A 13,068-nucleotide genomic window follows, 5' to 3' on the forward strand; every position below is an offset into this window, starting at 1 on the left:
AGGGTACAAGAGAACTGAACCGCAACTTCCTGGAGGCACTAGAGAAGCTGAGATGGGCGCAGATTAATGTCAAACTCACCCTAAACAAAGCATTTCAATTAAGTCTGTCAAAATGAAGGGATTCTGATTTGGGTCAAACTGACCCTAAATGAAGTGTTTCATTTCAAAATTTCCCAGCGCAAGGTTTCCAGCAGGGGAAATTTCCCATATACATTTCAAAACATTTCAGTAAAATTAAAAGATTTTCTGTGGTGGAAAGAAAAAGAAAAAAAAAGCTTCAAAATTTTCTAGAAATTGCCTTTTTGTTCACAAATAAAAAAAATCTTAAGCAAAAACTGTCAGCCAGCTCTACTACAAGGCAATCCATGTATATACAGTTATATCAGGGAGGAGTGGGAAGGGAAGAGTACAGCACCTTGCATTTAAAAAATGGCCACTCCATATTTATTCAAATTTTGGGGGATAAAAGGGTCCCTTTGGGATTAAACTTATGTTTTGCCCCAAGAGGGATTTTCCTCACAGGTTTGGCATGGAATGCCCTTCTCTGCTATTAACAGTAGGTCTACGTCATGCATGGTGATCTGTGGATGGTACTGAGGCTACTACACTCGGACAGAACAACCCGTATCATTCAATATTTTAAACACAACACTTGCACATGTGGAATCTCCTCTTTAGGATGTACTTCAAAATGCTGCCCTCGCTGCAACTGCCCCAGAACAACCAGGTTTCCCTGTGACGACACTTTCTTCTGAAGCTGCACCACCAGCTTTCCTGACTTGCTGGGTCAGGAAAATCTTGTTTGACAAGCTGCAAGGTGAACACTTGTTGAACCGGTCGGACTGTTATAAGTTCAGCTTCTGGCAAACACATCCAGTGACATAACATCTTCCTCACGCAATAGAAAGGGGGGTGGGGGGAAGGAGTGCATGCTCCTCTGCTACACAGCATGGAAGAGAAATGGGGATATACATTTTACATGAATCAGCCCTGTTAACAAGTAACCAGGCACGTACAGGGAACGAGCATACAAAACTGGATCTTCAGGACAATGTTAAGAAGTTAGAGACATCTGGAAGAACAGAGCCAGAAAGCCTTTGTGTACTTAAGCACTGAGGCCTCAGTCTCACCTTCACTTTTGCGGCAGCTTACAAATATCAGGGGAAAGCATCAGGGGCTAGGCAAACAACTATTCACCACAGTGCCCCAGGGGAAAATCAGGAGCACCAGTCAAACTCCTAAAAAAAGTCTCAGACTAGATATAAGGAAAAAGTTCTTCATGGTTTGTGTGACCAGACTCTGGAACAGACTCCCAGCGAGGGTGGTGCCAGCACTTACCCTGGAGATCTTCAAAAGGAGGCTGGATGCACACCTTGCTGGGGTTATCTGACCCCTGCAGTCTTTCCTGCCCAGAGCAGTGTGGCTGGACCCAAAGATCTCACAAGTCCCTTCTAGCCCTAAACTTCTGTTAATCTGTTCTCAAAACAAATCTCAAGCCAAAACTACTACCTGAAAAGGGATTAGCTTGATCTGGTTCATGGAAGCTGGGTCTGGAAATCAGAAGAGCTGGGGTCTTACTCCAGACTCTGCCACTTGTTACTTCAGGGTCCATGCCACTTCAGGCCAGATTTGTAAATGTTCCAAGTACTTCCAGCTCCAACTAGCTTTGGCTGGAATTGCAAGTGCTCCAGCAGTTCTCAAAATTAGGTCCCTGCCCAACCTGTGCATCAGTTACCCCTGCTGGAAACCTGGGGCAGACAATGCTTACCCAGCTTTGAGGGACACCTTGTACAACACTTTTCATCTTTGATTCCAAGTGCCAAGTCTTGGATCCACAGCTACCACACCTCATTTTCTCAGCTGGGTTCCCAGGTTGGAGGTACATTTGAACTCATTGATAGTGATTATACAGAGCTTTCTGGAGTGAAGTTGAATTCGAGTCCTAACTGATCCAGGGCACAGTAAAAAACAGTTTGCAAACCCAGATATAGTGGCTCAAAGGGAATCTATTTCATATGTTTAAGGGAATTTGTTTATATAGGAGAGCTCCACTGCACCAGAGACAAAATTCTGTAAGGGATGTGCAGTCTAATATTTAAAGGCTTGGAAGAATAATTTTTACTTACAGGCATTCAGCTGAGAACTGGGGTCAGTGCACTTGCCTTTTCTTTTGCTTTGTTTTCGTTCTTCATCCCTGATCTTCCTCTCTGCTCCCTGCCAGATAAAATATTGGGGGAGAGGAAGAGGAAAGGAGAGAGAGAAAAAAGGATTTTCAGTTGTTTGTTTTTTCTTCCCCCCTCAGGTCAGTGACACTTATCTAAAGAGTAGTGTTTGCAGAGGCCAGTCCCACACCAACCTTGGAGGCAGGTCAGCTAGAACACATTGCTTTTGAAGTCTAGCCAGTATTTATTTTGAAGCACCACCACCAAATCAAACAGTCAGAGCATCCAACTCGGTCATCCACTTTTCTTTTAAATATGGGACCAGGAGCTACTGAGCAGTTCTCAACTATCTCCATGCATGTGAAATAATCTTGAAACATGGTATCCAAGATAAAGAGTGCCATGTGCAATTCTCTCTCCAATTAAAAGTTCAGTCAACATCTTCATCAAAAATTTTATCTTAAACTATAGTTAAGCTAAATTTAAATGAGCTATAATCTTAGAAGAATTAAAGCAAGACATGTCAATATATCACAAAGACCCAATCAGCAACACCCATTACTAGATCACTGTGGTGCCCCTGTGATGAAGCCAAGATGACATACGACCCAAGCTAAGTCACTCCATCTCCTTATGCCTTTGCATCACCTGCTTTGCAAGGGTCTGGTAAAGGGTGCCCAGCACTTTGAAGATAAGCAGCTACCAAAAGAAGCCAAGCATCATAGTTTTGATCTCAGTTAGAGGACAGCAGCAGACAAGAAGAGATGCAAAGGGTGCCAAGAGTAAGCACCACAATGAGGAACAGGACAGGGATTTGAGCTGTGGCTGAAGACCCCCATTTAGTTGAGTCTTGTCATTAGTTTTATCATCTTGAAAAACCCAATGCCTCTATAAGCAGTAAGTCATATGACGCACTGCTGTGCTGTCCTGGGTGTATTATAGTTAGATAACATGGTGGTCCTCCAACTCTCTCTACACACCTGAGTCCCAAGGCAGATGCGACACTGACTGTGGCTTGAGGCCATACAGTTAGCGATTACAGAATACACTCCTTTGTATAAAACTGCTAGCTGTTACTTCTGCTCTGTCATTTTTTTTTTTTTTTTTGGAGGGGCAAGAATTCTGTAGACTCAGAGGTCCCATTTCTATCTAATCTACAGCTGCAGTTTATTGATCCACAGCACTAATAAGTTCACATAAAAAAAATGCCACTTGTTCTAACAATACAAGGCATTAGAGAGGCAGTGACGAGTTGATTGTGGCTCTGCAAGAAATGAACATCTTTTTTTGTAAGAGACACCTAACGCTACAGTGTTGTAAGACTAGGTAGTAGCATGGGTGTATGGATCATGGAGGTTGAATAAAATTGCTTAGATCAATTGCTTGAGTTTAAAAGAATGCAGATTCAAAGATTTAGGAACATCCAGCTGCCATTTAACCATTTACACAACACAATGGGGCCCCAGGCTGAAGGAACCCTTCAGTTTGTGACTTTACCTACCAGGCACATTGCAATACATCAGCATTATAGTGGGAGTAAAGGCTCGAGGGGTCTGCTGAAATTTGGGTTTAAATTCTTCTTTATTTGTTAAGCACCAGCAATAAGGTTGACCTAATACAAGGCAGACTCTGCGTGAGAGCAATTAACAGCACCAACAGAAGACCTGACATCTCTTAAAGAAAATTAGGGCAATTCTTATATACCATAACTACCCCAAACATTTTATTAGCAGTGCAACCACATGCCAAATTGTGCATGACATGACTGTAGTGTGTTGCGTCCCACTGAATGCAATTAAAATAATCAAATAACAAGCATCTAGCAAGTAAGCAACAACAAGACAGGGCATGCAGAGTTGCTGCCTATGATATATGCATATATTACCTAGCCCTTTTTGAAGTTTATGAAGCGATCAAAAAATTACACACTGCAAAGCAGGTCATTAGATTTTTATGATGACTGTACTTCCAGAGAACTTGGTGAGAGTGGAATACCAGTACAAAAGGTTTTGCCATCAGAAAACATCTCTCTTGCAGGAATTCCCAGTTACATATCAGGCAACGAAACAAAACTGTATGGGATATTCAGTTCACTGTGAGATTTTACTGTAGGGGGGTTTCACTGTAAATATTCTCTTTGATTCCATTACTTATATTCAGATAACCCAGGGCAAAAGGGTGGCAGTGCTTAAAGGTGTAATAAAACAGGCCCGGTAAGAGCCTAAATCTGCCTAGAAGCTAACTTGCTGCATGACAGCAGAGTAAAGTGACCATGCAGAGCTACAAGAAAGTCAGTGGTGCAAGATGGAAGCACCAGCAGGTTGCAAGATGTAAGTTTTTGAAGTCTTTTGCTGGCTGGCTCAATAACTAGATCAAGTGAAGCAAGGAAACAGTTTTACAGAAGAGTTAGTACTTCTTAACCTGTTCTCACCCCCTTGCCATTCCCTACACTTCTTTCCCATGCCCCTCCAACCACAGAGTTACCATTGCAGAGAACAAGCAAGCATGCATGCCTCAGTGGCTGCAGCACTGACCTGAAAGCTGGAAAACCTGGGTTCCCTGTATACCACTCTGGGCTAGTCTATATTACAAAGGCTCTGTAGCTCTACCACTCAGGCCACCAAGTGGAAACATAGTTTATACTAGTGGTTCTCAACCTGAGGGCTGCAAGCAGCCCAATCAGCACATTGTGAACTGCAAGTGTGGCCCACTATGGAAAATAGGGTGAGAACCAGGTTTATACCATGAAAATAAGTTATTTTGTGATATAAACACTGTCTTCAAATGGAGTTTAAGCAACAGGCTATAGGAATCTTTTGCCAGTACAAATTATGCCTAGCCACAGGGCTCTGACAGCAGAGTTAAGCAGGTTGGAGGCACGATACATATTTTCATGCTCCTTTGCCAGTTGATATGCTGGCAAAGCTATGTGATGGAGGCCTGGCCTTACTTAGCCTCTCTGCACTTAGGGGATAATAGGACTCCTTTACGTCACAAGGGTTAAGGCAAGGCTGAATGCATTAGACTGATACGCTCAGATACCAGTCACACTGACCTTGTAAATATTTAATAGAAATAGATTGATCATTCATATAGTTTTCAAGCCTTGGCTCTTACTGGAAAATAGGAGGAAAGCAGGGTTGTTGTTGGGATTTTTTTTGTTAAGGTGCTAATGCTGTGATGGGAGGGGCACCAAAAAGGCAGGACTAATATGTGACCTATGAGTTACCATCCACATCCCGGGCACATGCAACTGCAGGTTGGAATTAACCATTAGATGATCAATTGAGTCTGTAAGAGTATTTTAAACAAAGCTTGATGAAACACTGACCTGGACTTGTTCCTACCCCGCCCAGTGTCTAATTCAGAGTCAGTTTGAGGTACAGTATAATTACAATACAGTCTGTTTAAGAATAATGCTACTGACTTACAGCCTCATCACAAAATGTGACAATATGCTCTGGGTTGATACCAAGCAGTGCCCACAGATTAAATCCAACAAACTATAGTTTTCCCTTTTAGTATAAAATAATCTGGCGAAATACATGGAGGAATAATGGAGAGAGAGACTGATCAAAATCCTGGAGAAAAAAGAATGATATAATGGAGTTACTGTTTAAGTATGCTGTAATTTATGACAGACTAAAATGTCTTCCTTTAAACCTATGGACTGACTGCAGGTTTGCCATTTTATTAACAACCTGGTCTTATGAAATAAGAGAGTTTGGGAGTCAGTAATTTTATAATTTTGTAACTAACTGAGGAAATTGCAAGTAGAAGAAAATCTTTGGGAAGCTTGCAAGCACTTTGTAATCTTCTACAACGACAGATATTTGCAAAGCAGCCAAGGCCCATATCCTCCAAACATGTTTAGCCACTTAACTCCTGTTGCAATGAATGTGATTTAGATGCATAAATAAAACATGGTATTTTTAAGAAATGACTTGGGTTCTTTGAAAAGTCTGTAGAATTTATGTGCTAAAAGTTACTTAGACTTGGGCCAAGTCCCACTAGTTTTCCTAAATAGAACAAATTACTTTTGAAAATGGGAAATAAGAGCTTCAGCCACTAAAAGGAAAATAATTAAAAAAAGAGCTTAAGATGGTATTGTGGCCCTGCTGACAGTCCAGTCAGTAACAAGACAATGGGAATGGAGCGGGGGCTGAAGAGGTGTGGCCATGTCCACACATGAACTATAACCAACCAAAGCAGTCATAAAGCTTGTCTATTCTTTGTATTACTGTAGTACTTTGGGGCCCTAGTCACAGACCATGATTCATGGTATTGCTGTATTAACAAAGAGCAGAGGCAGATCATAAATACTTTACGCAGGAACTTAGGTGAGAGACAACAGATAGATATGGGGGTGGCACAAGGAAACTGAAGCAACAGAATTAATCATGGCACATCAGTGACCTAATTTCTGCCAAGATTTTTATACAGGTAGTTGTAGGTAGCATGAAGACAAAGGTGGTAATCTATGAATCTATTCAAGTCATGGTGAAGGACATGGATAACTATGGAGCTCCTCCCAAGCATGAGGAAAACCATGGAGGAGTTTCCTTGAAAAATGAACAAGTGGGTGATGAGGACTGGTCTGAAGCAGATGCTGGCCTTTCAAAACTGAATGGAACTGAACTCCTTAGCTTGACCTGGATACAGTGTACACCTGCCCTTAGAGAGATACCATGAAGGAAGAGTCTACATGTTTTAGGCAGAGATCTCTCTCCAGATTCTTACAACCAGGCTGAGTCAAAAGATGGTCCCCCAGATTACATGTCAATGACACAAGCAAGAGGGAGACGGAGGTAGCAGGGAAGGTGGGAGAATGCCACTTCAAGCCATACTGAACTCAAGGTATCTAGTCACCCAGGAACGTAGGTCACCCAGGAACGCATGGTTTGGACAGTCAGAAATGGGTCTAGAGTAAAGAGGTAGATCCAAGTCATCCACATGGAGGCAATAACTGAAGTAGCATTTGTACGCAAGATTACTCAGTAATAAAGTGCACCCCCAGGACTCCCACAGACTGAAGTAGGTTTGAGGGGGGAGAGGAAGAGATGAGGAAGATGCACCAAGGGAAAAGTTCATGTAAAAGGGGATTTGTTTATATAGGAGAGCTCCACTGCACTAAAGACAGGGTAAGAGGGGAATTAGCTAGGGATAACATCATTTAAACCCGGACTGTTTGACCAGCAGCCCAGGAGTTGTTTAAAAAAAGTAAAAATGAAACCGGGTGGGGGTGGAAGGGGCAGACGCATTAATTTCTTCACCTCCTGTGCCAAAGCAGGTCTGGCAGCTGCAGTGAAGAAGCCCTGTGGGCCAGGGCTAGACCAAAGGGCTTCTCACTGCAGCTGCTGGACCCACCGTCTTGGTACCAGTGACAAAAGAATTAATGATAGTGGCGGCAGTATTTAAATTACTCATTTGAGTCAGACACTCCTGATTTAAACCAAGGGAGGACATGATTTCAAGAAGGGAATGGCCAACTGTGTCAGAGGCAGCTGGCAGGTCAAGGACGGAGTAATAGTTCTGAGCTTTGCCAAAGGAGGGCTTCTTAGGCTCTCAGAAGAAGCATTTCTGTTAAGTGCAAGGGAAAAAAGCTGAAGTGGAGGGGGTCTAGGATGGAAATAGAGAAGAAGTGCTCTTCAGACTGTGACTCCCAGTGCATTCATTGAGTTTAGAGACAAACAGGAGAAGGAACCAAAATCAGGAGAAGCACGTGGGTGGAAGGTGTGGATTCTGTGGTATGACTAAATCAGGCTTGAATTGAGAAGGAGAAGAGCCAAAGCTGAGAGAGAGGTTAAGGAAAGAATCTGGCAGGTCCTACACAGAGATTGCAGGAGGAAGGGAGGGTTGCGACTTGAGTCAAAAGGTAAATAAGAGGTGTCTGAGATTGCAGGGTTTTGATACTATTAAGTTGGAGACACAAAATTGTTTAGCTAGGACAATGGCATAACTGAAGGGAAAGAGAACAGGTTTGCACTGGTGGAAGTCAACCTGGTCACAGTTTTTCCACCAGAGAGGTTTCAAAGCATGATTGCAAAATAAAGGTAACAGATGTTTGGGATGAATCAAGGCTGGGGCAAAAAAGTTACGGACAAAAGAAAGAGAGCAAGAAATGGAAAAGATCAACCAATGTCTCCGCGGAAGAACAGGCAGACAGAGAAGGCTGAGAGTAGACAACAAATCATCAATGCTGAAGGACTAGAAGTCACAGAAATTCTGAGCATCTGGATGAACAAAACTGGGTAGTAGCTGGACAACAGGCACTCAACAACTGATATAGTAGTGACTGGTAAAGATTAAATCAAACTAATAGGCCTTTCAGTGAGGGAGAGACCTGAACCAAAACAACAAATTGGATGAACTGAGAGCAAGGAAATACATAGCTCAGGGGTCAGATAGGTCATTACCACGGAACTGAAGTCACTGAGACTGCAAGGAGAGGAAGAGGGAGTCAAAGCTAAATGGATGGTAAATGACAGCAAGAGAAGGGAAGTGGAGAGAACGTTGCAGGTAGTGCTGTTTTAGAGAGCAAAATGTGGGAAGGGGGAAGAACAAGGGGATTGGAAGCAGTAGGAATGGAAGAAAAGAAACCCAACACCCTCACCATAGCCTGATCTGGTAGAGGGCAGCAGGGAGTGGGGAGCCCTCCTATAGGAGAGGGCAGCTACAGAAGCAGATTCAGGCAAAGATATCCAGGTCTCAGTGAGCCAGAAGCTGGACAATAGGCAGGGTCTTAGCATTGTGTTTCTCAAAACAGAGTGGAGATTGCAGGGAGCAAGGGTGCCCATTTAGCTGTTACTGTAGCCTGCGCCTTTGAAGTTGAGATTACAAAAGTCAGGTGCTCACCTGAGCTGTTACAACAATGGCTCCCAAGCTCGAGGCGTGACCCAAATCAGGGTCACGGGGAGGCCACCCCTCGCTCCGCCCCTTGCGGCACATGGCCCATGCAGCTCTTGCCACCACTGCCCCCCATGATCCCAACCCAGACTCTGCTGGCAGCACCAGGCATGAGGGAGTTGGTACCAGGGACAGGGGTTGCAACCTGGATTTATGGTCACCGCAAAAAAAAAAAAAAGGTTGGGAGCCACTGTGTTACAATTACTGTAGCTTTTGGCAATGCTCCACCCCTGCTACATTGCACATGCTTCTTTAGGTGGCCAGTACCTCTGGAAAAAAAAGCACAGGCCCCACCTGTGTCAAGTGGGGCACTCAAACTGAGGAACCCAAAAAGCAGGAGGCACTCAAATTTTGGCCTTAAGATGAGCCTCAGCTGCCCCACCTGAAAAAACAGGATGTCTGAACTCAAAAAAAAAATCTACTGAAGTCCCAATAGAGTATTTTGACAGTTTGGTATGGTCAGGCTCAGTATCATCTAACACAACCCTCACCTCCCACACAAGACCAAAAATTGACATTGTGCCTAGAAAGGCTGCTCAATGCTCTTCTCTTCTGAAGGTGGCAAATTCATCTGGGGTCACTAAGATCTCCAAGTCAAACAGGAGAATTTGTAATACTGAAAAGCACACTGAGGTTTCAGACAGTCTAAAATAGCAGATGGCAGAATCAGATAGGAAGAGGTAGGTCATCTTAACCAGGGGACAGCCTTTTCAAAGGCCTTCTTTGCAGACTGACCTGACCTTACCTTGTCACAGAAGACTTTAATCTGGCAGTAAGCCCTGTGCACCGGTTTGTTACTCCTGTTATTGTAACTGTAGGTATCAATCTGAAGGTTTAAGGGCAGCCCTTTCACTCCTTTCTGAGAGGAGAAATCTGTGCTGAGGCAGTTTACAGAAATGAAAACCTGCAAAAGAAAAGGGGGGTGGGGGAGAACAGCTCTCATCAGTAGTAATTCATGTATTGCTAAAGATCGCCACAGGCAGCCAGGTTAAAACACAACACAACTCATACGGCTTGGGGCAGAGTGAATTTTGAACCTTAGACTAGACTTTTAGCACTACAAGTCCCAGTAGTGCATCAGCTGAAACACCAAATCCACAAGCAACAGGGACAGCTGCTCACCTCTTACATGGACAGCCACTGCAGAGGTATGAAGATTCACTTCCCTGGGGGAGATTACAGTAAAAAACCTTGAAGCACCAGACAGACCCATGATCATATTCTCTACTTGACATTTGATGGTTCTTAAATGTGTAAATAAGATACTAAAGTTATATTGTATAAACTTGAAACACAATAACCCCATTGGCTTCAGAATGACAAGTCCTGAGTCTTCAAGAGAATATCATGCTTAAATCTTTGCAGGATCCAAAACCTGAACATTCCCCAGCAGTGCTTGTAACTGCCTGAGTGTTCAGAAAAAGTTAAACCTGAACCAGCTTTCTCTCTTCAAACTTTTTTTTAAAGTTAATGAAAAAAATGTGCTGAGCTTTAAAATGATTTCAGCGCAATACAATTAGTTCAATTTCTATATGTATCAATAAAACAACTGTCTGGTGTCTCTGAAAAGGACAAAATGCTCTCCTCCCCAAAATCTGCACCTACACAAATGCCATACTAAAATCTTCTTTATTATACAGTTCCAGAAGCAATGGAACTTAGCAATGATAAAAATCACCAGCAATAAGAGTATGGATCAAAATTAGCCAAAGGATTTGAATGGATTACTCTCTTCTCCCTTTTGAGAAGGAATTCCTATAATTTGTAAAAGCAAGGATTTCAGATGCAGAGCAAGAATCTTACTTAAGATATTGAGAAACTGTTTCAAGAATCAGTTGCTATTCAGTTTTGGCTACTAATAATAAACTGAAGTTAAAGGCACCAGCAGCTAGTGAGGGCCACCTACTGAAATTTGAGGAGTACTACAATTTTCTACTGTACATTGTTTATAAAAAAAATAGAAAAGAAGAAAAAGTTCACATTACACAATCTTTTGCACAGATGACACAACAATTGACAGCTATTGAAAAAAGGGGAGAAGTAAGCCATGTCACAGGTTAGGGAGCCCAGAGACTGTTTCCAGGGGAATTTTTAATGAAAACAAAACTAACTATCAGTCTGCAAGTCAAAGGTAGATGGATAAATAATACTTTAACCACAGCATTTGAAAAATCTAGTGCAAATGAATCTTCTGTCATTATAAAGTTTAATTGTCAAAAAACTGCTACAATTTAAGCTGCAGCCCCACTAACATTCAAACAGAAGGCAAGGGAAGGCTGTACCTGCAAGTTTAACTCTGACTGCATTAGTCTCTCAGAGCACATCCAGATGAGCATGGACGTTTGTTTCCCCAGGGACAAGTAGCAGTGGCACACCTTGCATCTCTGCTACTGGTTTCCAAGCCCATGACACATGCTCCAGCATGCAGAAGGTTACCCAAGGTGGGTTAAAGGAGGCTGAGGCCAGCAACTGTGCTGGTCCCAGCAGCCTTACCTGGGGTCCTGGAGGCCTCCCAGGGCTGCAGCCATGGCAGAAAGCCTGGCTGGCAGCTGGAGAGCGGCTCTGGCCAGCCAGGCTCTGGTATTGGGCAGCACATGCTGGCACCACATGCACCGCCTTGATTTTTTTGGCATGGGTTTTTGTGACCCCAGGAGATCCTGGGGTCAACCCTCCCTTCCCCCCATCCGTCACCCCCCCATGCTGCAAAGTAGCAGCACTGAAAATGCCTGCGTGTGTGGGATGTGGCACAACAGACAGGTCTACAGTGCCACATACTGCACATCCACACTTGTCTGCTTGCAGCCTCAGGTGCCATCCTGTTCTGCCGCCTGCTTGGTTTGAGACTAACAAGGTTAACCATCTCTAATTATTCACAATCAACATGCATGAGAAAGTCATAAGCAAGTGGTTTCAGATGGCCAGTTACAGAGTTGGCTTTTAGCAAACACAATTCTTAAAATACTAAGCAATTCTCACCGACCAGATACACAAATCAGTGCATTTGTGTCTCTGATTTCCCTGACCTTTGTACATAGATTGAGATAAAGATTTGAACAGTCCCCGTGTTATTTAATAGCCATCTGTAACTTACTTTTGACAAAAGATTTGTCCTGCGATTTAGAATTTTATAAGAATAAACAAGCTATTGCCACCTAGCATTTTAGGCTGTGCAGCCCAATATCTGAAAATACACTGAAAGGAACTTGCACTGAAGCAGTATTTCAAGCCAGTGATCCTACAACTGATTCTCTAAACCCTGCTACCATCCTTCACACCAGTAGCTAAAATGTAGATGGTTATCCTCGTAGCATTACAATAGTGATTCAAGCTTTTGATTCAAAGGGAGCACATATGTAGCCAAATACCATTACACCACTACTTGACAGTGGGAAGTCTTAAAAATAAACACACTGCAATAAATTGGCCAACATGAATGACTGCTAGTTTCTACTCCCTTGACTACCCTTCCTCTGCACAAGATACTAGTACAGCCAATACTGAGTTACTTATAAAGTCTGTGCAATACACATTTAGGGTCCAGTCTGCAGCATTTACTCAGGTAAAATATACAATAAGTCTGACTTCAAACAGGTTTTCTGTCCAGGTAAAGACCAGAAGATTGGGACACCTAAAGGTGTTGTACAAGGGAGCATGTGGAGGAATTTGTCCACAGGTTTGGGACCTATATAGACACATATGCAGTCTGAGTAATGATATGGGTTTGTGGTTTTTCCTTCCCAAAATACTAACTTTTAGTACTACTTTTTTTTTATTTTATTTTTTTTAAATATGCAGTATGCTAAGACACACACACACTATAGGCCAGGGGTGGGAAAAATATGGCTCATGGGCTGGATCCAGCCCACCAAGGGATTCTCTGGCCCATGGCATGTTCCTCAGCCCTGCCCAGCTTAGACACAGGGGGGCAGCCCAGGCTGTGGTGTGCGTGGCAGGGCAGGGATGGCACAGCAGCTGGACTCTGCTTCCCAGAAACCCCCGC

General features: G+C 43.2%; 1 protein-coding gene across 3 annotated transcripts in view; it reads right to left on the minus strand.

Annotated features, from left to right (window-relative positions):
• GRHL1 (grainyhead like transcription factor 1) overlaps positions 1–13,068 on the minus strand; it is a 61,285-nt gene that overhangs the window by 17,158 nt on the left and 31,059 nt on the right. For 2 of the 3 annotated variants that reach the window (XM_006266289.4, XM_019492727.2), the window contains exons 9-10: positions 9,814–9,972; positions 2,127–2,214 (exon numbers count right to left, since the gene is read on the minus strand). In XM_006266289.4, the coding sequence (XP_006266351.1) occupies positions 2,127–2,214; positions 9,814–9,972 (247 nt within the window). The remainder of the gene's footprint in view (positions 1–2,126; positions 2,215–9,813; positions 9,973–13,068) is intronic. The other variant, XM_019492725.2, reaches the window with a different exon arrangement.

The sequence above is a fragment of the Alligator mississippiensis genome, chromosome 1 (genome assembly GCF_030867095.1).
Source record: "Alligator mississippiensis isolate rAllMis1 chromosome 1, rAllMis1, whole genome shotgun sequence".
Classification (NCBI taxonomy): Eukaryota; Metazoa; Chordata; order Crocodylia; family Alligatoridae; genus Alligator; species Alligator mississippiensis.